At 47.9% G+C, this 21,661-nt stretch overlaps 1 protein-coding gene across 2 annotated transcripts in view; it reads left to right on the top strand.

Moving 5' to 3' along the window:
* The first annotated feature begins 2,689 nt into the window (after window positions 1-2,689).
* LOC136587051 (KAT8 regulatory NSL complex subunit 1-like) overlaps window positions 2,690-21,661 on the top strand; it is a 70,405-nt gene continuing 51,433 nt past the window's right edge. The window contains exon 1 of one of the 2 annotated variants that reach the window (XM_066585477.1): window positions 2,690-3,590. In XM_066585477.1, coding sequence (XP_066441574.1) covers window positions 2,938-3,590 — 653 coding nt within the window. In that variant the 5' untranslated portion in view covers window positions 2,690-2,937. The remainder of the gene's footprint in view (window positions 3,591-21,661) is intronic. The other variant, XM_066585476.1, reaches the window with a different exon arrangement.

Genomic DNA, 21,661 nt, shown 5'->3' with positions numbered 1-21,661 from the left:
AGACGACCGTATATCGGCTCGGTTTTCACGCCGAGCCGATATACGGTGTCCTTGTCTGCAGGGGGGGGGAGAGGATGGAAGAGCCAGGAGCAAGAGCTGAGCTCCGGCCCCTCTCCACCCTTAGCCCCGCCCATCTCACCCCCTCCTATTGCAAATAGTGGCAAAGTCCTGCCACTTAGCTCCACCCCTATCCCGCCCCTCTTATTGCAAATAGTGGCGAGGGGCAGAAGCTCTGTTCCTGCTCCTGGCTCTTCCATTCCCCCCCCCCCCTCTGCAGACAAGGACACCGTATATCGGCTCGGCGTGAAAACCGAGCCGATATACGGTCGTCTGAATCCACCCTTAAGGTGCGGGCAGACGAGCGTAGGCGTATTTACGTTCGCATGAGCGCAACGTATAATCGCCCGAGCGATCGTTTTTCACCGATCACGACCAGAGCTAGAAAGCGTATTTTCGTTTGTTCCTACTTTGCAAACGGTCTTTTCGGCGATCGAATATACGTTGGCGCGTATTTCGGTCGCATATGTTCCGTTTTTTTTCGAATTGCCGTTTTTACGCGCCGTAAAATCGCCCATGTGAACGAATACATTCGAAACCATTGCCTCAGATGGTCACGTATATACGTTTGGTCGCAAAAACGCGCCGTTTATGCGCTCGTCTGCCCGCACCCTTAACATGACATCTGACTCATCAGCTGCTCGCCGGGGATCTTGAGTGGTGGATCCCCGGTAATTAACAATCAATGACCTATACTGAGGATAGGTCATCAATGCAACTGGCCTAGAAAACCCCCTTATGTTAACTTGGTAGTAGTAGAAGTTGCCAAGTGACGGCACTCCTACTGCAGACCTAAATCCCGTGCCAATAGAAATCACTGGTAAAAGTCGGCCAAACAATATTTACCACAGAACTTTGCAGTGTAACTTGTAGACAATTAATTGGAAAATAAGTGTTTATTTGGACGGACAAGCATGTTACAATAATCAAGCCATAGTAGCATCACATACAATGGTACAGTCGATACGTATACATACTTATTGATGCGCCCATTCTCCCACTCCACCACCTCTCCTCCGTGGAGTTCGTTGCTGGCTTGCCTCCGCCCAGTCTTTTTCTTCTAATTAACAGAAGTCGGTCCCACCTCGGGGTAGGGGACCGCGAGGTGGAACAGAACAAAACAAAGAGACATACAATGAAAGCAAAAAGTTAAACAAGGGTAAGGCTCCTAGAAGCCCATAGGGGGATTAGGGGGGGGGGGGGGGGATGGGGTGTGGGTGGTCCGGGTAGTGGATTATGCTCGCCTGTTGGGTACCTATTTGCGCAAGCCTTATAGTCTGGTGAGGCAACTCCATTAGTGGGTGGGCTCCGGTATCATCATATCTGAGGTCCCCTGCGCCAGAGGAAGGGCTGCATGGCCCGTTCCGCTCGCGGGGGGGGGGGGGGGGGGGTGTCAGGGCACTGGGTGTTTACGACGCATTTGTTGTCCTGGAAATCCAGTCCCCCAGGCCAGGTGACAACCTAAAGTCCAACCATGGCCTCCATGTTGCATAAAACTTCTCCACCGTAGCATCCTCCTCAGCCCTCATCTCCTCGAATCTGGCCAACGTGTTCACTGCCTCGACCCAGTGGGTCTTAGGTAACTTGTAGACACTTAAATGAATATCCATCACGGTGTCAATTATGTTATTTAAACCCCTTTGCGGATACTTCACACATAGCGGAAATGCTGCAGAATTAGCAAAGTGGAAGATTTTGCAGCATTTCTGCATTAAAAAAGGGCCAGAATCCACTCCGTGGGTGCAGACTTTAACCAGAAAGAGTATCCAAAGCAGCTCCATACGCTCCCCCTCACCAGCGTTTCTGTCCCGTATGAATGTACCCTTAGGGGTAATCATATTCAATATGCTACTCTGATGGCTCAAGCCATTCATTTACTCACATCAAATGTTACCATCCTACCTGGCTACCTTTAAGCCACACCCCTGTTACTACAAGGGGGGCACTAAAACGTATTAAAATACATGTAATTTAACACAATTTGACTCAGAATATAAACTGTTAAACGTTTTACATTGTTTTGCAATTTTATTGTGTTTTTGGCGCTTATTTAAGTAAACATTATGAAGGAGGCCCTCATAACTCTCCAGCTGAGACAACTTCGAAATGTGCGTGTGAACTAAGGGCGGGAATTGTGTACTTTCATCTGATTGGTTGACAAGAGTGTCAATCACGTTGATGGAAGGCGGGACGTGCGCCATGCCTATTGACGTTCAGGCGGCCAACCTGAAAGAAACATGTAGGGGAAAAAAAACAAGCCGCGAGACAAAGGAGTTCAGAGCTCAGCCAATCAGAGCGAGAGGCGGGGCGTTCTGTCAGGAGAGGGAGGCGGGAAAGAGAGATTAGCCTGGTGCGCAATAGGAGTTACAGAACGTCGCCTCAGTCAGGGTGGAGTGTACCAACTAGTGGCGGAGAGAGGGGTGGCTTATTGTCTTGTTTTTTCCTCGATCGCTTTTGTTTTACACGTCGCTCCTAACCGAACTAATTAGACAATAGAGTAACCAACATTTAATAATGCTATCATGTCAGGTAATGTGTTCATTTCCTAACTGATGCGTGCCGGTTAGTGGTACATTCCGGGGCGCGGAGTGACAGGCACGGCACAAGATGGCGGCGGGCGGGGTAAGCGCGCAATGGAGGAGGAGGCGGGAGGAGGAGTAAAGGAGCTTTGTTCCCTTGGCTGCCCGGGTGGGGAGGAGGCCTTTGCTGCCGCCGCGTTTCGGGCGTTCTGAAGAGACGCATTAGCGAGTTAACGTTTTCGAGTGCCGGGGGTTTTGAGAAGCGAGCCCCCCCCGGCGGCCGGGCCATGAAGAGCCCAGGACCCCCGGAACTGTGACGCGTGTGCCGCCCCCCTCCTCTACCGCCGCCGGAGCTCCCTGTATGGCGGACATGGCCCCGGCGCTAACTGGAGCCGCACAGGAAGCTCCCCACAGGCTGAAGCTGAGCGCCTCGTCCCCCGCCACCGAGCCCGGCCTGCCCGTATGGAAACCGGAGCTGAACGGGGCGGGCCGCGCTCAGAGGAGCAGCCTTCTCCTTCTCAACGGGGGAAGCGAGGACTGTACCCTGGAGCGGCCGGGGAAGAGCAGGGGGGCGCCGGACGTGGAAGCCGAGGAGAAGCCGGGACATGTGGGTGAGGCCGGGCCCGAGGAGGGAGCGGAGCCCGGGGCCCTGTGTGCGCTGAGGGCTGCCCGCATGTCCGGCCGGCAGCAGGAGCTCGGGGCCCGCGCCCGCAGGCTGTGTCGGAGGCTGCAGGTCATCCAGGCCAAGCAGGTAGAGCGGCACGTCCGGCAGCAGCTGGCCGGCCTGGTGGAGCTCCTGGCGGAGAGGGGAGCTGCGGGGCTGCCGGGCTCCCCGCACACCGAGCTGGACAGGCTGGCGAGCAGCTCGGCGGCGCGGCTGCGGGCCGCTCAGGGAGGATTTGACTCGGACGCTACAGAGAGCAGCTCAGGGGGAGAAAGCGACGGCGAGGAGGCGGCTGCGAGCCCGGAGGAGGAGGAGGGGACCGAGGAGGAGCAGCAACGCCTGACCCCGGGGTGAGTGCACGTGTGAGCGGAGGAGAGTGCTGGGAGAGAGCGGGACGGCCGCCGCCTGCGCTGCTTTGGGGTCTGTTTAACCGCAGCTTTGCACTTAGAAACTAACGCCATGCAGGCTTTACCAGCGTGCGTGCTGCAGCCTCCATGTGTTATACGGGGGCTGCTGTGTACATACTACCACGTGATCTACAGCTGAGCCTGCACCTCTAGATGTGGGCCTGGGCACTTTAAGAATGCCAGTAATGTACATAAAGGGTAAAAACAAACAAAAAACCCATTCATTTACGTTTTTAAATTGTACATGCAGGGGCGCGTCATGATGCATAAAATGTTTTTTGTTTGTTACATTAAAGTTTTTTTTTAGTTTTTGTTAAGGGGGTTGTCTGAGTTCTATAGTAACATAACAAATAGGCTTATACTCCCCGCTCCCGATGTGTCCTGCGCCATTGCTTGGACCTCCGTTGCTTATTTACAGCTACCGTCTCGCCTGGTTTATGGGACGTCACAAGTGCTGCAGCCAATAACAGCAGTTGCTTAAGTTCTGCTGGCGGGGTAGCCTGTAAGTGTGATGTCACAGGGATCCCGGACGGCGGCGCGGAACACAGCAGGAGCAGAAGGTACGTATAAGCCAATTTGTTGTTACTGCTTGGGGAATGAAGCTTACACAAGAGCTAGAACTCCGACGGCTTCTTTAACGTTCAACCTTTTTTTTTTTTTAACCCTCCTATAAGGTGTTTGAGCGCAACAATGTATCCGTTAACTGTATGGAAACTTACAGCCATACGGTTTTGTTTTCCATTGACTGCAATGTTAAATGTATACATTTCTGTCCCACACAAAGCATAGTAGACTTTTCTTTCAATCGCACTGAAAAGTATGCCTTGCTAAATGTAGTCAAATGTATGCCTTGTTTGACCAAATATAGCTTCTGGGTCCATTAAGGCTGGGTTCACACAGGGCGGATTTGCCGCAGCAGATCCACCCGCGGCAAATCCGCCCGCGGCCGCTAATCTCTGGATTAGCCAGCCATGGGGATGAGATTTCTCAGAAACCTCGTCCACACGGGAAGGCTAATCCGCTGCAGTAAATCCGGTTGAAACCACGGCTGCGGCCGCTGCAGCCGCGGTTTCCAAAGATTGAGCATGTCTGTTTACCTTTCCTTTTTTGTTTATTTTCGTCGCATAGGAGAGCGCGGGCGCAACGGAAAAGCATGCGGCCGAGCCGCTTCAAAGCCAACGCAGCTTAAACCGCGGCGGTTCTCCCGGCGGAAATATCACTTTTTGCTGCGGCCAAACCGCGAGATTTCCAACGGGAATCCGCCCTGTGTGAACCCAGCCTAAAAGTTGTGTTTATCCCTTTGAGTAAACACCCCACCCGTATTGACATACGCGGATGCACTGTGGATCACCTCCCTAATTGGTTTTTAACCTTGAAATCCACAGTGAATCCGCAAATGTATTTACGGATTCACTGCAGATCGTAAACTCCCACAGAGATGAATGGAGCACATCCGCGCATGATCTGTGGTAGAATGGAACACGCTGCAATTTATTCGTGCATGGCATCCGCAAATCAAATAAAAACAAACCCGTAGATGTTAAATGAAGTGCGGACACTCAATGCTTCCCTATGGGAAGCTTGATTTGTGGATCTCATGCGTGGGTGCCACGTGTGGATTCCGCAAATCAAATCTGTCAGTGGACATTGGGCCTTAATTGGGAATGACACATAAGTTCTGTATTTGCTACTGATTCCATGCTGGTTTTATAGTCGAGGTTATGTATATACTAATGACCACCTATATCTGTATAATAGAAGCTGTGTGCATACTCTTGACCCCCACCACCGTATGCTCTTACCATGTGGGTACAGGTGCATCTTGTCTCCACCACAATAATGAGCTGAGACCTGTTTGGCAGTTGAGTATGATGAAACGCCCCCAGCGGCTGATTGGCTGCTGCAGACGAATCGTCCTTTCCTTAGGTCTGCTTCACCCTCCCTGTCCCAAGGAACACATGCCGCTAGAAGGGGCACTGGCACTCTGTGGACTCTACTACTGCTGGGTGCTGACCTGCTCAAGCAACTCTTCTGGCCCACACCAGCAAATGCCGCTTCAACCGGTGCTGCCTCTGAGGCAGCGGCCTCTGCTGCTTCCCGCCCCTCACCCAACACATGCCGCTGTAACCGCCACCATCAGCACTGAGGCAGCGGCTGCTACTGGGTGGCAAGCTCCAGCATACTAGAATCTTAGCCAGTTACTACTGCTGCTGGCTGCACAGCAGTTGTCAGTCCTCACCACAGATGCCCAACACAGGGCAAGACTGGGTGCTGACTCACACCTCCGTCCCCTGCAGGGTCTGTGCTGTTGGGTTGTCAGCCGCCATTGCTGCTGTCTTGGAGATGGGGACGAAACTGCACTAACCACCAGCAGCCGATCTGCAGCTAGGGGCGTGACCAGGGCGTACTCTCCAGCTAAACCTGGTCAACCCTAGCTTCCAGTGGAGACAAGATGCACCAGTACCTACCAAATGGGTTAAAGGGGTTGTACGTGACTTTTTTTGGTTCTTTCTCTACTTTATGACCTATCCTGTGGACGGATCATCAATAGATGAATTAGTGGGGGTCTGCCACTTGGGATGCCCTCTGATCAGCTCTTTCCCAGGCTCACTGTCACTATAGACAGTGCAGGAAACAGACAGCGCTGTCTGTAGTGCAGTGGCCCTGGTTTAATATTGCAGGTACAGCCGCACCTGCAGTATAAAAAAAAAAAAATGGGTGGGTGCAGCGTCGTTGATGCTATCTGCTTCCATCACTGACATTAACAGCAGCACCAGGAATCTGCTGATTGTTGAGGATTCTGGACAGCGGATCACCACCAATCATCTTTTGATGGAGAATGATCTAACAAAGTTCCAGACAACCCCCTTTAAATAGTGGAAGCTGTGTATGTACTACAGAGCCACTTTTCCTATATATTGACACAATGCAAGGCAGCAGCTTCTATATAAGCTACAACACTGGGGTCCTAGGTTGAAATCTGACCAAGAATGACCACTGCATGGAGTTTGTATGTTCTCCATGTGTTTGTGTGGGTTTCCTCCCACTCTAAAAACATACAGATAAATACAGATTGTGGCCCCCAATGGGGGGGCCGAACCCAAGATCAGGGGAGGTAGAGTGCTGCATGATATGCATCCACTATATGAAGGTGATTACTATAGAGCACTATGTAGGTTATATAGAGGAGACTGTACATAACACAGGCCATTCTACTCTACATATTGACACCATGCTGTTTCTGTAGGGAAAGCTTTGTGTGTTCTACTGGTCCCCTGCTGCTATGTACTGACACCTATGCAAGTTATATAGGGTTGGCTGTCTTGTACACATGAACTTTCTCAGTTTCTTCCTTGTCCTATAGAATCTATATGCCGCTGACTGCTTGTCATGAGGTTCCCATAATTCACTTTCTGTGACACATATTCTCATTGCTAGTAAACTTTGACTTGCAGATACTGACTCACAGCTGTAAATGAAAGTTCCTGGTCTTCAGGTAGCACATGGCTACCTAGACTTGCTAGACTTTCTATGGCCAGGTGATATGGCATGTACCCCATAGACACGTATGACAGTGAACATGGTTGAAGCATCACCAGGTTTACTCCAAAAACTGGCACTAACAGTAGTAAAAAAACAAAACAAAACCTTTTTTCTTCAATTGGACTTGTGTGGCTTGATTGTGGCTATAGTTGTATAATGGGGCTTTACTTGTATAACATCTGCTAGCTGGGATCTCCTTGCATGCAAAAGCTGAGGATAGGGGTCAGAAACGCTCTTTTCTCCTTAGGGAGAGCAATACTATAAACTAAGTGAGGAGACTCAAATGGCCACGCACGCTCCTCTGGGTAATATGCAAATAAGGGAGATGGAATAAATCCTCCACAGCGCCACCTATTGAAAGGCAGCATTCCTTCAAGTCAAAGTGGGACTTTTTATACAAGTCTTGTTACAATGACTGGGAATCAAAAGCAAAGCCAGACTCCATGTACATACAGCTGTTTCCGGGTTATTGCCCATCATCAGTGTACAGTAGGAGTCTGGCATCTACTGGCGTCGCCAGACTCCTACTGTACACTGATGATGGGCAATAACCCGGAAACAGCTGTATGTACATGGAGTCTGGCTTTGCTTTTGATTCCCAGTCATTGTAACAAGACTTGTATAAAAAGTCCCACTTTGACTTGAAGGAATGCTGCCTTTCAATAGGTGGCGCTGTGGAGGATTTATTCCATCTCCCTTATTTAAAGCTGAGGATGGCATGGAGGGCAGGTCTATGGAGGAAAATGTAGCAACTACTGAACTCTAGTACATGTCTCTACACGGGCGTAGCAGTATCCTGTGGCGAATCTCCGTCGCCCAGGAGCCGGCAGACGGATGTCCATGGTCAGCCATTGAAATGACAAAATGGTGCAAGATTCTGTGTAATGTATATATTAATTTTTTTCTACACTTCGTTTTATTAAATATGACTTGAAATGTCGGAGGTGCCACTTAAAGCTGCAGCATTGTGGTTTTAATATGGTCAAATTGTACCAGTGTTAAATGGTCTGTCTTTCACACCCAGACCCTTCACAGTTTTGCAAAGTCGGATTCCTTAGCACTGCAGGCATCTGAGCGTGGCCTTTGGCTGCTGCTTACATGCTTCCAGGCATATTCTGTTCAGTCTGTTGGGCATGGAGTGACGCAGCACAGTTGCCAATGCTCAGAACCCATGCCTGGTACACTCGTTGGATGTCATTAAGTTGCCTTCACTGGTGGTCACATTCATAGTCCTTGCCCACGGTTTGGTTAGTTGTAGTTTTTTTTTTGTAAAACTATATTTGCTTTTTACACTTGGGGAAGTTCTGTAATTTAGATTGATTCACATGATCTGTGACTTCAGCCTGAGCGTAAGGCTTGTTTCATACGGCTGAGAAAATCGCACAAGATTTGTGCCTTTTAACATGCACAAATATGAGGTCCATTCATTTGAATGGGTTCGTACACATGAGGAATGTTTTTCTGCATGGCGGTGCTAACTTACTGCATGCTCTCGCATCATGGTGCCATTGAAGGCAATGGTAGAACTTTGCAATCCTCTGGCGCGGCTATTTTCACATGAAAACTCCTCGTATCCTCGGGGCTTTTCACATTGTGGCAAGTGCAATGCAGTGGTGAAAACATTGCAAATGAGAATGAAACCATTAAAATTCATTGGTTTCATAATGGTGTGTTTTTACTCGCTCATTGCGAGAAAATCACTCGCTTTTTCTCGCCAGTATGAAGGGCCCCTTTAAGGTGTCTATAGATTGACAGCTGAATCCCCCAGTTAACTAATATATAGTGTCTTTTGACTCTCCACTGATTGTAGATATGTTGGAGGAAAGAAGGATCGGCATCCATCACGTCCCATCTTCTTGTTCTTAGGGAAGTTGAGCCACTCCAGTGGCTAAGGGTCCTTTTAGACTGGCTGAACTTTATGCCCAATTGGAGTGCCGATCAACTTGCATATTAATTGGGGATCATTTAATTTCATTTACACAGGCTGATGATCAATTGCCACTACGATCAGTCGTCCCCATAGGCTGGCTAAGCATGTTTCTGTTCACACAGTCAACCAAAGAATGAGCTTTTGCTAGTTTTTTTTCTTTGGCTGATTTATAATTTATCAGACCATTAACATGGCTAGAATAATTGGCCCATGTAAAAGGAAACCTTTTACACCATTATCAGCATACACACATGGTCGACTGAAATGTGCAATGTAAGGAGAGTGGGCAGAAAGGATGGCTAGTGGCCACTATCTGAAGTGCAGTTCTAAAGCTGGCCAATGTTGCAACGTTGTGCTTTTATCAGTGATCTAGGAACAAGTGAGTCTCACAACATGAGGAAGTGGTATTTCGGCATGCATCAGTGTACTACTGTTGCTCTATGGAGCCATAACTGAGAAGGCAACATTGTTAAAGAAGTTTTCCCAAAAAGCATAGTTGTCAAACTGTTCCTGAAAAGTGTCGTTGTTATGGCTCCATAAAGGAGCAGGAGTGAACTGATGCATTGCGAAATCTCTTCTCACTCCTGTGTCAAGATTCACTTGGCATACGTGTTGACACTGCATTCCACCACATGTCTATGGTTTCCATTTTCCAGTTCCATGTAAAATGCTGAAAATTGCACTCGGACAGACCCATAGGCGGTCACTGTTGGCGCAGAGACCAAAGATGCACACTCTAACCTTTTTGAGCAGATTTCTGGTGTTTCAGCTGGACAGAATAGCGTAGTTGAATATGCTGTTCTGGCCAGCTAAACTGGCGGTAATGAATAGAAACGTGCTGAAACTGAGACCAAAGCTTGGAGCTTTGCTCCGGATTAGTTAGGACCTCCTATGGGGCTGCCGGAAGTCCTTTCTGAGCGCTAAAATTGGCATTTCACGTAGAACCCTTGTGCAAACACTGTACAAATAGTGCTGAATGCAATGCTGCAGGCACAACTCGCATTGATCTCTGCTTCCGCTCTGACCTCTGTATTTGCGGCGCTGACAGCATGTGCCCGCTCAGTTGATCGGATGGGGTCTGTTGCTCCGGGACCCCAACCGGTCAAATATTGATGTCCTATCCGCAGGATAGCACAATGCGCAACTTGGTCAGTAGCACAGACCTGACACTGTATTCAGTGAGGCGGATAAGATGCACAGCCCACAGTATCCTGCATCCAAGTAATGATAAAATACGGGCAGCATAAATGGTGCAAACAAAACATCCAAAGATGTGCTTTTTATTCCTCTGACACAATAAATCAGCCCAGCAACGTTTCGACCTAACACAGGTTTATATCGGCACTTTTGATCGCAGGTTACTGCACTTGACACCGTTTTTAAATGCGCCCCATATTCTGATGGGTGATGTATGTTAAAAAGTGCAAAAACGTGCCAAAATAGAGCAGAGCGCTCAAATCGTGGCGTTAGCACAGATCTGCAAGACCCCATTGAAATCAATAGGAGCGTTGTACCATGGTAAAGAGCGCTTGTGTGAGTGGCCTTAGTGTTTAATTGTATATGGGTTTGTTGGTTTAGTTTTGATATTAGTATATGTTGGGAGAAAAACAAGAGACCGTTTCTCAACCAGTCTACAGCTTTATTGTACCAGGGTATGACTATAGACTGCTGCATGTCATGTCCCCTGTTACATGAGGCTGAATACACAATAGATGGACAGGTCGTACGTTCTGCTGCTCCAGACATTGAGTTCATTAATTGCTTGGCAACACGTCAGTAATGGCACAACACGTAAACCTTACCTTGCTCCATGTGAATGGGCTTATGTAATGTCGTTTCGTCACTATTTTTCCCAATGTTGGACAGTTTCTTCCTGGTGTTATACAAGGTTATGTTTGCAGAATTTCAGAAACCTTCCTGTCAGCGAGGTTTACTGTCTCATACTGTACAGAATTGAATACTTGAAATGTTGCAGATGTCTCTTGCCTGTAGATGCATGTAAGGATAGGTATATATGTGCATATGGTATTATGTATGTGGGGTCCCCCCCTCCCAACCATTCGGCGTCATGCATGTCACTTTGATTACTTGTACACGACAGTGATTATATTAGGGCCATACATCAGTAATTTCTCGGACAGAAAAATATCTAAATCAGTCTGTTTAACCCTTTATCGACCACCCATACTACTTTTACCAATGGCTGTTAAAGGGCTTAAGGCCTCATGTCCACAGGAAAAATCAGGCCCGCCGCAGATTCTCCATGCAGAATCCCGCAGCGGGTCCCTCCTTTCCCAGGGACATGAGGCTAAAAATAAGATTAAACTCACCTGTCCGGACGCTGCGAATCTTCCCTCCGTCGCGGCCGGATCTTCTTTCTTCGGCCTGGCGGATGTGCTCAGCACGAGAGCAGAAATTCAGGTACAGGTGTTCCGCGCATCCGGACGGCTTCCATGGGCTTCAATAGCAGTCTGCGGGAGCCGTCCAAGTGGGAGACCCGCAGACGCAATCCGCTCCTGAAGGGAAAATAACATCCGCAGGTATTTAACTCCCTGCGGGTGTCCAATGTATCCCTATGGGGCGCGGATCACGCTGCGGATTTTAAATCTTATTTTACCAGTGGACGTGAGGCCTTAATCTCATAGCCATTGTAATGCACTGCTATACTGAAGTATAGTAGTGTATTAGCTGAATGATAAAATATGGTAAGTTCCCTTGTGGGGAAAAAATTGTTAAATCAGAGGGAAAAAAGCCCACCTTCTCCCTTTTACTATTTAAAAAAATCATGCGTGGTATCACTGCATTCGTAATGACCCAGAGGAAAAAAATTGGCACATTATTTTACCAGACAGTGTAGGTCATGAAGAAAAAAATGGCAAAAAATAGCTAATTTTGCTTCTCGCGTTACAAAAAACAGTATGAGAAATGAAAGCTGCACTGTTATTGGCTGCTATGGGCAGCAAAGGCCGTTTCCTAAATCATCCTCAATATTCCATGTGTGCTCTGATTCCAGCAGAACAATCGTCTCATCTTGTGTGCTTATGATGAACCCCTTGACCTTAGTTACCTTGGCAGCAGCTGCCTGACACGGACCGCTCCTGCTAGGAATTTTAATGAACTATAAACTTAAGTCCTTCTCCCTTTTTTTCCTTCTTACCCAGTGATTTCCCATGTAGCATGTGAAGGTGTCATCTATTTTCTCTTTCTGTGTGCATAACTTTACAGTTCAGTATTAAACCTCGTTTCTGCCCAAGCCTCCAATTTATCCAGATGCACCTGCAACATAATGCTGTCCTCTTTATAGCTTTGTACCATCTGAAAATTTTACTGTATACTCCTGCTACCAGGTTAAGAGTATAGTTAACAATATTAACCCCTCTGGTACCCCAATAGTAATTGTAACCCAATCTGGGTTTGTACCATTAAAGGGGTTGTCCCGCGAAAGCAAGTGGGGTTATACACTTCTGTATGGCCATATTAATGCACTTTGTAATGTACATCGTGCATTAATTATGAGCCATACAGAAGTTATTCACTTACCTGTTCTGTTGCTAGCGTCCCCGTCTCCATGGTGCCGTCTAATTTCAGCGTCTAATCGCCCGATTAGACGCGCTTGCGCAGTCCGGTCTTTCTTCTGAATGGGGCCGCTCGTGCCGGAGAGCGGCTCCTCGTAGCTCCGCCCCGTCACGTGTGCCGATTCCAGCCAATCAGGAGGCTGGAATCGGCAATGGACCGCACAGAAGACCTGCGGTCCACCGAGGGTGAAGATCCCGGCGGCCATCTTAGCAAGGTAAGTACGAAGTCGCAGCAGCGCCGGGATTCGGGTAAGTACCGGACGTTTTTTTTTTTTTTACCCCTGCATCGGGTTTGTCTCGCGCCGAATGGGGGGGGGGGGGCTATTGAAAAAAAAACCCGTTTCGGCGCGGGACAACCCCTTTAAGGCTTCTTTAACACAAGCTACAAAATCACTACAAAACGCATGTTTGTGAAGCCCATGGTTCCAATGGGTTCCTTCAGGCTTTGTTTTGTAGCGAGATTTTGTAGCACGTGTGAAACGTGTCTGTAGGGCCACTCCAGTGAATTATTTTTATTTTTTTAAACTCTTATGTAGCTAGCCCCCCCAGTATATATAGTGTCCTCCCCAAAATAAGACCTACCCCAATAATAAGCCGTACCCAAATCAAGAGGGAGGGGGTGCTCGAAATATAAGCCCTCACCCAAAAATAAGCCCTAGCTACACTTCTTGGGGGGGGGGGGGGGGGGATCTTGCAGACGCCGTCCCTCTCGCCGCTCTCCAGACGCTACGGCAGTCTTCCATGTAGTCCTCCGTTCTGAGAGTATTTTCTTCCTGGTAACATGGGTTAAATACCCCGCCTCCAGCAAGAGATTGCTGTGACTGGCTGCGGCTGCAGTCCTGACCCAATTACAGTCGGCACTCGATGAGCCAATCACAGCCATTCAAGGATGTCATTAAAGTCAATGGAAACCATCCGTTCCATAGTCATTCTGCAATCATCCTTGTAGAATGGTTGCAGGAGCAGCGTAAATTGCCATAGCAACGGCACAACTTCCTCTGCACTGCGCATGTGCCGGCCGGCGCTTTCACAGCAGAGAAGACAATGGAGAGGTAAGCTGGGGTCACTGGCTGGGCATTGGGTCGAACTGTGCTGCGGTAATCCAGCATGCGAGGCCCGCCCGTGTGCAGGCGGCCTAAACAGCAGCCGCTCAGCACTGAACGGCCGCTGCTTAGAGTGAATGGAGAGGGGTAGGGAGAGTAGTGAAATCTCCAGCTACCCCCCCTCCATGCTGAGCGAGCCAGTGATACTCACTCCTGTGTAACGACACGGGAACGAGTATATGCGGGGACGATTTTCGGGCATCGTTTGCCTAACATTCCAGTGTTTACTTTGGTTAAAGGCTAGGAGTTTTAGATAACCATGATCTCAGATGGTCATGTGAGCCCAGTTCTGACTAGCTCAGATCTACTTGGGGTTGTGCTCAGTTTCTAGTCAGGTTCTTTGTTTGTGTGAGGAAATGAAATGAAACTACTGCAGAAACTGCCTGTATGGAGACTGACTCAGTTATAATAGAGGAGATTAGTTTATCTTGGCTGTAGACCTAAGGTCTGTAGTTTATTTAGGTAAATGTAGAAGAGAATGATTAAAGTTACCCAGCAGGCAGCAATGGTATATAATGCTGTGCTGATGCATCTTGGGATAAATGTGAAATTGAAAGTAAAAAAATCTCAGCCTTTGCTGCAGACTCTGCGTGGACAGTTCCATTGAAGTCATTGGAGGCCGTCTGACCTGCAGCCCATACGCAATTAACATTGCATATGGGTACCCATGCCGTCGTTAAGCAACGGCGCAGGAACTACAAATATTGATGAAAGAAAAAGATCTGTACTGCGCGTGACCGGTGAGTGGCTGCGGTCATGCGTAATGCAGAAGCCGTATGAAGCTGGCAAGTCGTATGAAGCTGGCCTCAAGATTGGGGTTGACAAGCATCAGACCAGAGGCTGCGCTTTGATGGGATGAGAATATACAGGGGAGTGTGAAAGGCAAACGGACGAGGGGAACAGGGATGGAAAGAAGTTTAGTGTCCAGCAAACAATGCCAGACACTCGTCCTCACAAGTGCCCGCTCACGTACTTTTGCATAGGAGCAAGTATCTATGCTTCACAGCGGGGCGGCCGCAGGACATAGCGGCTGCTCAGTGCTGAACAGCTGCTATTTACACTGAACGATCAGCGTTCAGGATTTTAAGCCGCATAAACTCCTGAACGCTAATTGTTCAATGTAAACAGCAGCTGTTCAGCACTGAATGGCTGCTGTGGTAAGTGAATGGAGAGGGGTGGGGGAGAGCATGGAGTGAAATCTCCTGCAGCCTGTGAAGCAACAATACTTGCTCCTGTGCTGCTTGCCGGGACACATGTTGGGCATCGTTTGCCCGACATTCGTCCCGTCTAAATAGTGGTGACGTTGCTCGTTCGTCTAAAAGGTGCATTAGGCAGGTGACATGTAACGCAGAGTATACTTATTGCACCCGTGTCACGTGAAATGCAGTTTCCTCTGAATAAAATGGATCAATGAAAATCAACCTACTTTCATTGACTTCATTCACTGTGTATTATGCGCACGTGATAAGTTATTAATTTACGCATGTGTGAGCCTGTCCTTAAAAGGCCAACACCTTGAAGTTTTCACTTTAACACTATATATGATTAAAGAACTTTTCAGGGTTGGTTTCACTCTCCTTCGCAGGGAATCTTCACATTGCTCTGAAGTCACTGTTTGCATGGTGATCCAAATATGATTCGTTACAGTTACGGGCAAGAGGGCGGTGGCCCTAAAATGGCTTTCCAGAACAAACCTTTTAGCCTGTGAGCTAAATCACTTTAACATTGAAGTGGAACTCTTTGCCAGTGAGAAGGCGCTGCAGCCAACTGTGGAGGAGTTTCACCTTTTCTCCTACCTGTTGCCAGCACTAGACCGGTGGCACACCACCAGGTTTGAATTGCTTAATCCATGTTCGTCACCTTTGCGGACGATCCAGGGTATTCCGCATCCATTGAAAGAATGGAACATTCGCATGTCTGTTCACATGAGTGGACGGTGCTTGTGATTTCTGCGAGTGGAAATAAATCGCAGCATGTTCCATTTTTGAGCAGATTCTGCACGGACGGCTGCCATTAAAGTCAATAGAAGTCATCCAACCCGCGGCACATCCGAAATAGACATCGCGGATAGATACGTCATTGGGTACCCACGGCATCGCATAGTGGTGGCGTGGGAAAAAACAAAGATTAAAAAAATACCTGTACTGCGCATGACAGACGGTGAGCCGCCGCTGTAATCCACAATGCAGAAAAGAATCTCCCTCATGCAGAATCCGACCCGTCTGTGTGCAGCTGGCCCTAATGAAATAAGTCTTGGCTGTTTTGTTTCTAGCGTTTAGGATACTGTTGTCCAGAAGTTACTCAGAAATCTAAAATTGTGCAAAATGAATGATTTCAACTGGAACAATCCGGTGGCTGAAATTTCACAATTGCTTTAGCTGACAATGACCGTTGCGGTCTGGGAGGAAGCTAGCCCTGCTTTCTTCCAATTACTAGACCTTTAAAGTATGTGGTGCAGTCGGCCATTAACTAACTTCTTCATAGTCCTTCAAACTGACTGTACATGTTCAGTGAAAATGTGTGGCTGCATCAGAGTAATCGTCTGTTCAACCCAGGGCTAGACTTGGCCGTAGACTAAAATCCATCCCCCACACCCACCACCACCCAATCTCTTCTCCGTTTTAATCTAATTTTTCTTCCTTTGTTGCTAAACTGGCAAAAAATGCCAAGGCACCTTTTTTTCACTTACACAGCAATTCCTTAAAGGGGTTGTCTCGCGGCGAACATCAAAATTTTACATTGGCCCATTCCCCCTGTCACCCCCCCCTGACATAAAATAGCATTTTAAAGCGTTTTTTTAAACCGCTTGCTACTCACCGATGTGATGAAAGATATAAAATTATTCTCCCAAGATGGCTGCCGGTCCTCTCCCAGGGATGCACTGCGGTTTTCTCCCATGGGCTCTGTGCGTTCCATTGCCGATTCCAGCCTCCTGATTGGCTGGATTCGGCACACGTGACGGGGCGGAGCTACGCGATGACGCGTAGAAGGGGCGGAGCCAGAACGCCGCTCATGCCCGGACCGTCCAGAAGGGAAAAGACCCTTCTGCACAAGCGCGTCTAAAAAAAGCAAGAAGACCCCGAAATTAGACGGAGCCATGGAGACGGGGACGCCAGCATCGGAGCAGGTAAGTGAATAACTTCTGTATGGCTCATATTTAATGCACGATGTATATTACAAAGTGCATTAATATGGCCATACAGAAGTGTATAACCCCACTTGCTTTCGTGAGACAACCCCTTTAATATATACTGGGACAGTTCTGATACACAGCAATTCCTTTGGAGTACTGATTATGTGATTCCCTTAAGTAAATTGGGTTTGAACTTAAGTTATATACACATGGAGGTTGGGGTTCCACATCCTGCAATCATCCATGTACTTTGCTCCCCCCGATCTCAGCCTCTCTATAGTATCCTCCCTCCAGTGATCACAGCCGTGCTCCCTGGCAAGTGCCAAGTTTGATTAATTTCCCAGTCCTAGTTCAACCACCTACCTACTTCTGTGTCTGGCTATTTTTAAAACACAACCCATTTGCTTCAGGTTGGTGTGGACTGTAGGCAGGACCTACCTTAAGAGTACCTATTTAAAAGTATGAAAAGACGCATCTACAGTTGCCCTTCCAGCCAAAAAGGTACTGAATAACTTGCATATGTTGGTCTTCCTTTAAAACATTTTTATATAACTGTGCGAAGTTGTCGGGCTTCTCCAGCTGTGATGTAAGCATTGTGCTTTGCGTGTTTTGGCCAATTGACTACCCTGACGCTCCTTCTGCAGCTGCACGCCCTCCTCCCCTCCCTCTTACCTGTGTCTTCAGTTACTGTTACCCCAGAACTGAAGCGGGTGATTAACATTAAGGCTGGGTTCACACAGGATGCAATGTACGCACGGCAATTCTGCCCGCGGCTCCTAATCCCGGGATTAGCCAGCAAAGTGGACGAGATTTGCATTGTGCACACTACTTTACACACTCTCCCTATTTAAGGGAACCTGTCAGCAATTATTGGCAATTAAACCAATAGCAGCGGAACAATTATGCAGGAACGGTCTTTCCATGCTGTCTTTTTTTGCTTTGAATATGGCTAAAAGCTCACCTGTGTTTTTGTACTTTGAAATTTTCCTGCGCCGCATGTAAATGAAGCGGGGTGTGCTGGGCCGTCTGCTAGTGCCATGTTTAAGCCGGAAATATCGCCCCTTGACGTGGGTGACTCCTACATCATTCGCACACCGCTCTGAAGTCTTGCATCCACACAGTGATAAGTACCAAAGTGCAAATACACAGGTATGTTCTTAGCCACATTCAAAGCAAAAAAGTTGGAAAAAAGGTTCCCACATAAAGTGAACCGCTGTTATTGGTTTACTTTAAGAACTGCTCTCAGGTTCCCTTTAATTGCTGCGCTGTAAAGGGCATTGCAAAAGCCTACAGTAAAGTAGGTCATCTGAAGTCAGGACTGTCTTTAGTATGTGAATTTTTTCCTTTTTTTCTTTAGACATTTATAGTGAAGATGTTGCTTCCTTTTATCTTTAGGCTGCATTTCAACTATCTCACTGCAGGTTTGACATACAGGAGCACCATTACATGAAATAATGGTGTAGCGCACGTGTTTTATTTTCTGTTTTCTGCACTTTAATGTTTTGTGGGTACTTTCTGTACCCCTCTATACTACTGGGGTATGGTCAGGTGAGTTATAACTGCTGTAAATTGTCTGTGGATTTCATCCTCTGCTTTGCACAGGCTGAAATCCCTGACATGCTGTGCATTTAAAATCCGTGCCATGTGGATGAGGGTGGTATTGTATCTTGAGGCCACCAGGAACTCCTAGTGGAGACGAGTGACAGGGGGTGATGTCCCCTGTACCTCATTGGCTGCGGACAACACACCCCCTGCAGGTCCTGGCAGCCCACTAATCTGCTACTGTTTTGGCTTGCCTTGCTGATGGAAGTTCCCCGCTGATGTTGTAAGTATATCTGTGACCGTCCCCTGCTGCTGCCGCCACAGGTCCCTGCTCCTGCTGTATTCAGTCCCTGTTCTATTGGTGATAAAGCTGGTCACTGGTTAGACCATGGAAGTGTGACATGGTTGTGGAGGTATGGTTTCATTAACGTGACCGTTCAATCCAGAAACAAAGATGGCCACACCAGCTTCTCTGGCTACCTGATGCACACTGTATTAGTATGAATTATACTTAGTCTAAGCCACTATATACTTGCTTTGATTGAGCAGTGTTGACCAGTCTCATCAGTATGTAGTGCCTTTCACACACTGGATTAATATACCATAGTAGTCTGTCGGGGTTCAGAGAAGTGGTTCAGACATCTGTGTTTCTCTAGAGCTGAAGAGTCTTAACTCCATGGGAGTTAAGGCCCATTTAGACACGATCTTTTGAGCGATAATCGTTGTGTTCATTTACACGGCAACGTGATCGCTCAAACGTCAGTTTAAGTGACAGTTTTGAGCGTTCACTCTGCATAAGCTATTAAATGGCTAACTAGCTACTTAAAGCAGTTGTCTCGCGAAAGCAAGTGGGGTCATACACTTCTGTATGGCCATATTAATGCACTTTGTAATATACATCGTGCATTAAATATGAGCCATACAGAAGTTATTCACTTACCTGCTCCGTTGCTAGCGTCCCCGTCGCCATGGATCCAACTAAATTCGCTGTCTTCTGGCGTTTTTAGACGCGCTTGCGCAGTCCGGTTTTCTGCCTGGTGAATGGGGCCGCTCGTGCCGAAGAGCTGGTCCCGCGTCGTCATCGTAGCTCCGCCCCGTCACGTGTGCCGATTCCAGCCAATCAGGAGGCTGGAATCGGCAATGGACCGCACAGAGCCCACGGTGCACCATGGGAGAAGACCCGCAGTGCATCGTGGGTGAAGATCCCGGCGGCCATCTTGGTGAAGGAAGAAGGAAGACGTCGCAGAGCGGGGATTCGGGTAAGTAATTTTTTTTTTATTTTTTAAACACATCCTTTGGGGTTGTCCTGCGCCGAACGGGGGGCCTATTGAAGAAAAAAAAAAACCCGTTTCGGCGCGAGACAACCCCTTTAAGGGCTTATTAGTGTGTAAATGAATGCTCCCGCTATGTACAGAAGACAGCGGGAGTGCTGTCTTCTGTATACAGCTGCTTTTTTTCTCAGAGCGCTCAGCTCGTATACAGCTGCTGTGTTCTCGTAGCGCTCGGCTGGCGTCCCGCTGAGAGAATCTTATCAGCGCTGCCGGCTGAGATATCAGTCTGCGCCGCTGACAAGTCAACGCTTATTTCTAGAAAACTAAGTGGGTGAGTAAACGAACAGTGCACGAAGGCCACACGTTTAGATGCAACAGTTATCGCTCAAAAAACAGCTTTTGAGTGAATTTTGAGCGATCATTGTCTAAACGGGCCTTTACACAGTGTAGCATAGTTAGCTACACTGGTTCTGCAGCTCCCAATTTATGGAAGCCCTTTAGCCTGGCTTAGTTGTTTCTGTGAGTCCTGGATGCCGCTGAACTCTGCATTGGGAGCCAGAACTAGAGAGAGGTGAAAGTCCTAGACAAGGGACCTGCATCTCACTTTCATGACCTATCCTGCAGATATACTATGAAGGTCTCAAATGAGAATGTGCCTTTTAAAATATTTATCCTGCATGGTGTATACTGTTTAGACAGCAAGTGTGTCGTTCCCCCACCCCCCCCAAAAAAGGCACCAAGGAAAGTTAGTTTTTCTCAAGTCTAGTCCTTCGAGAACTGCATTGATGGAAAAGATAAATTTGTCTCTTGGAGTTCACTGACAAGTTCCCAGGAAAGGATCCATTTAGACGGGACAAATGTTGAGAAAACTATGCCCGACACTCGTCCCTGCATATACTTCTGTGCTTGTGCAAAAAAATGGATTGCTGGGCCCTGTCACTGACTGCAGCTTGTAACACCCTGTATAGGGGCTAACTGCAGCCTGTAACTTGAGACCCGCTGTGGTGAACAAGGAGGCAGTGCTGGAGCAGCAGAGACCCTGGAGAGGCAGTCTAGGCTAATTTGCTTTGGGCTATGGCCAGCTTCCCTAACTTTTTAAATGGGATTTCTGAAATATTTTTCTTGGTCAATTCAAGCATCACCAACAAAAGGAAGGTTTATTGCTTATCAACTAGGTCACTGACAGGTGCAGGCAGGAAGCACCAGCGATCATGTTATACACTAAACAAGAGGGTGAATGTACTTGTTTTGCTGAAAACGAAATGAGGCTGAACCTGGAGCTGAAAATTAAAGGGGAGAAATGCAGAGTGTTTAATCTGATGCCTACGAGCAATGTCCTGTGTATGGGTAGGAAAACTGGCTCTGATACTGGTTTGAAGCTACTTCCCCGCTCCTTAAAAGGAAACGAGTCACATTCCCACAGCACCATATACTAAGTTCTAGTGCTGTTAGCGGACGTGACAGGAAGCCGGGTAATTGATTTCATTTTCTTATATACTCTCCTGCCACCCAGCGAAGTAATGAAAGTCTGGCCACTGCATGAAAGTCTGGCTATTTTCAGAGTCCCGTGCCAAGTCTGCTATAGACTTGTATAGGGGAGCGCACGTATGGGACTCTGAAAAGAGTCAGACTTTTGTGCTGTGCGCTGATTTGACCAGGTGGTGGCGCTGGAGCAGGTGCGTATAAAAAGAAATATATACATCACGCGGCTCCCTGTCACGCCCCCTAACAGCACCATAACTTAGTACATGGTGCTGTTGGGATGTGATGGGTTTCCTTTGAAGGTGCTTTTACACGGAACGATTATAGTCCAAAAAAACCAAACAAATGGCGCTGAATCGTTTGAACTTGAAGGATGGTCGCTCAGTGTGAACACAGCCAATGATTGAACGATAACTTGTTTGCTGCTTGTTGATC

This window comes from Eleutherodactylus coqui, chromosome 12, assembly GCF_035609145.1.
Source record: "Eleutherodactylus coqui strain aEleCoq1 chromosome 12, aEleCoq1.hap1, whole genome shotgun sequence".
In the NCBI taxonomy this organism is placed as follows: Eukaryota; Metazoa; Chordata; class Amphibia; order Anura; family Eleutherodactylidae; genus Eleutherodactylus; species Eleutherodactylus coqui.
Note: the sequence above shows the minus strand (reverse complement) of the source record. Positions and strands in the feature narration are given on the sequence as shown.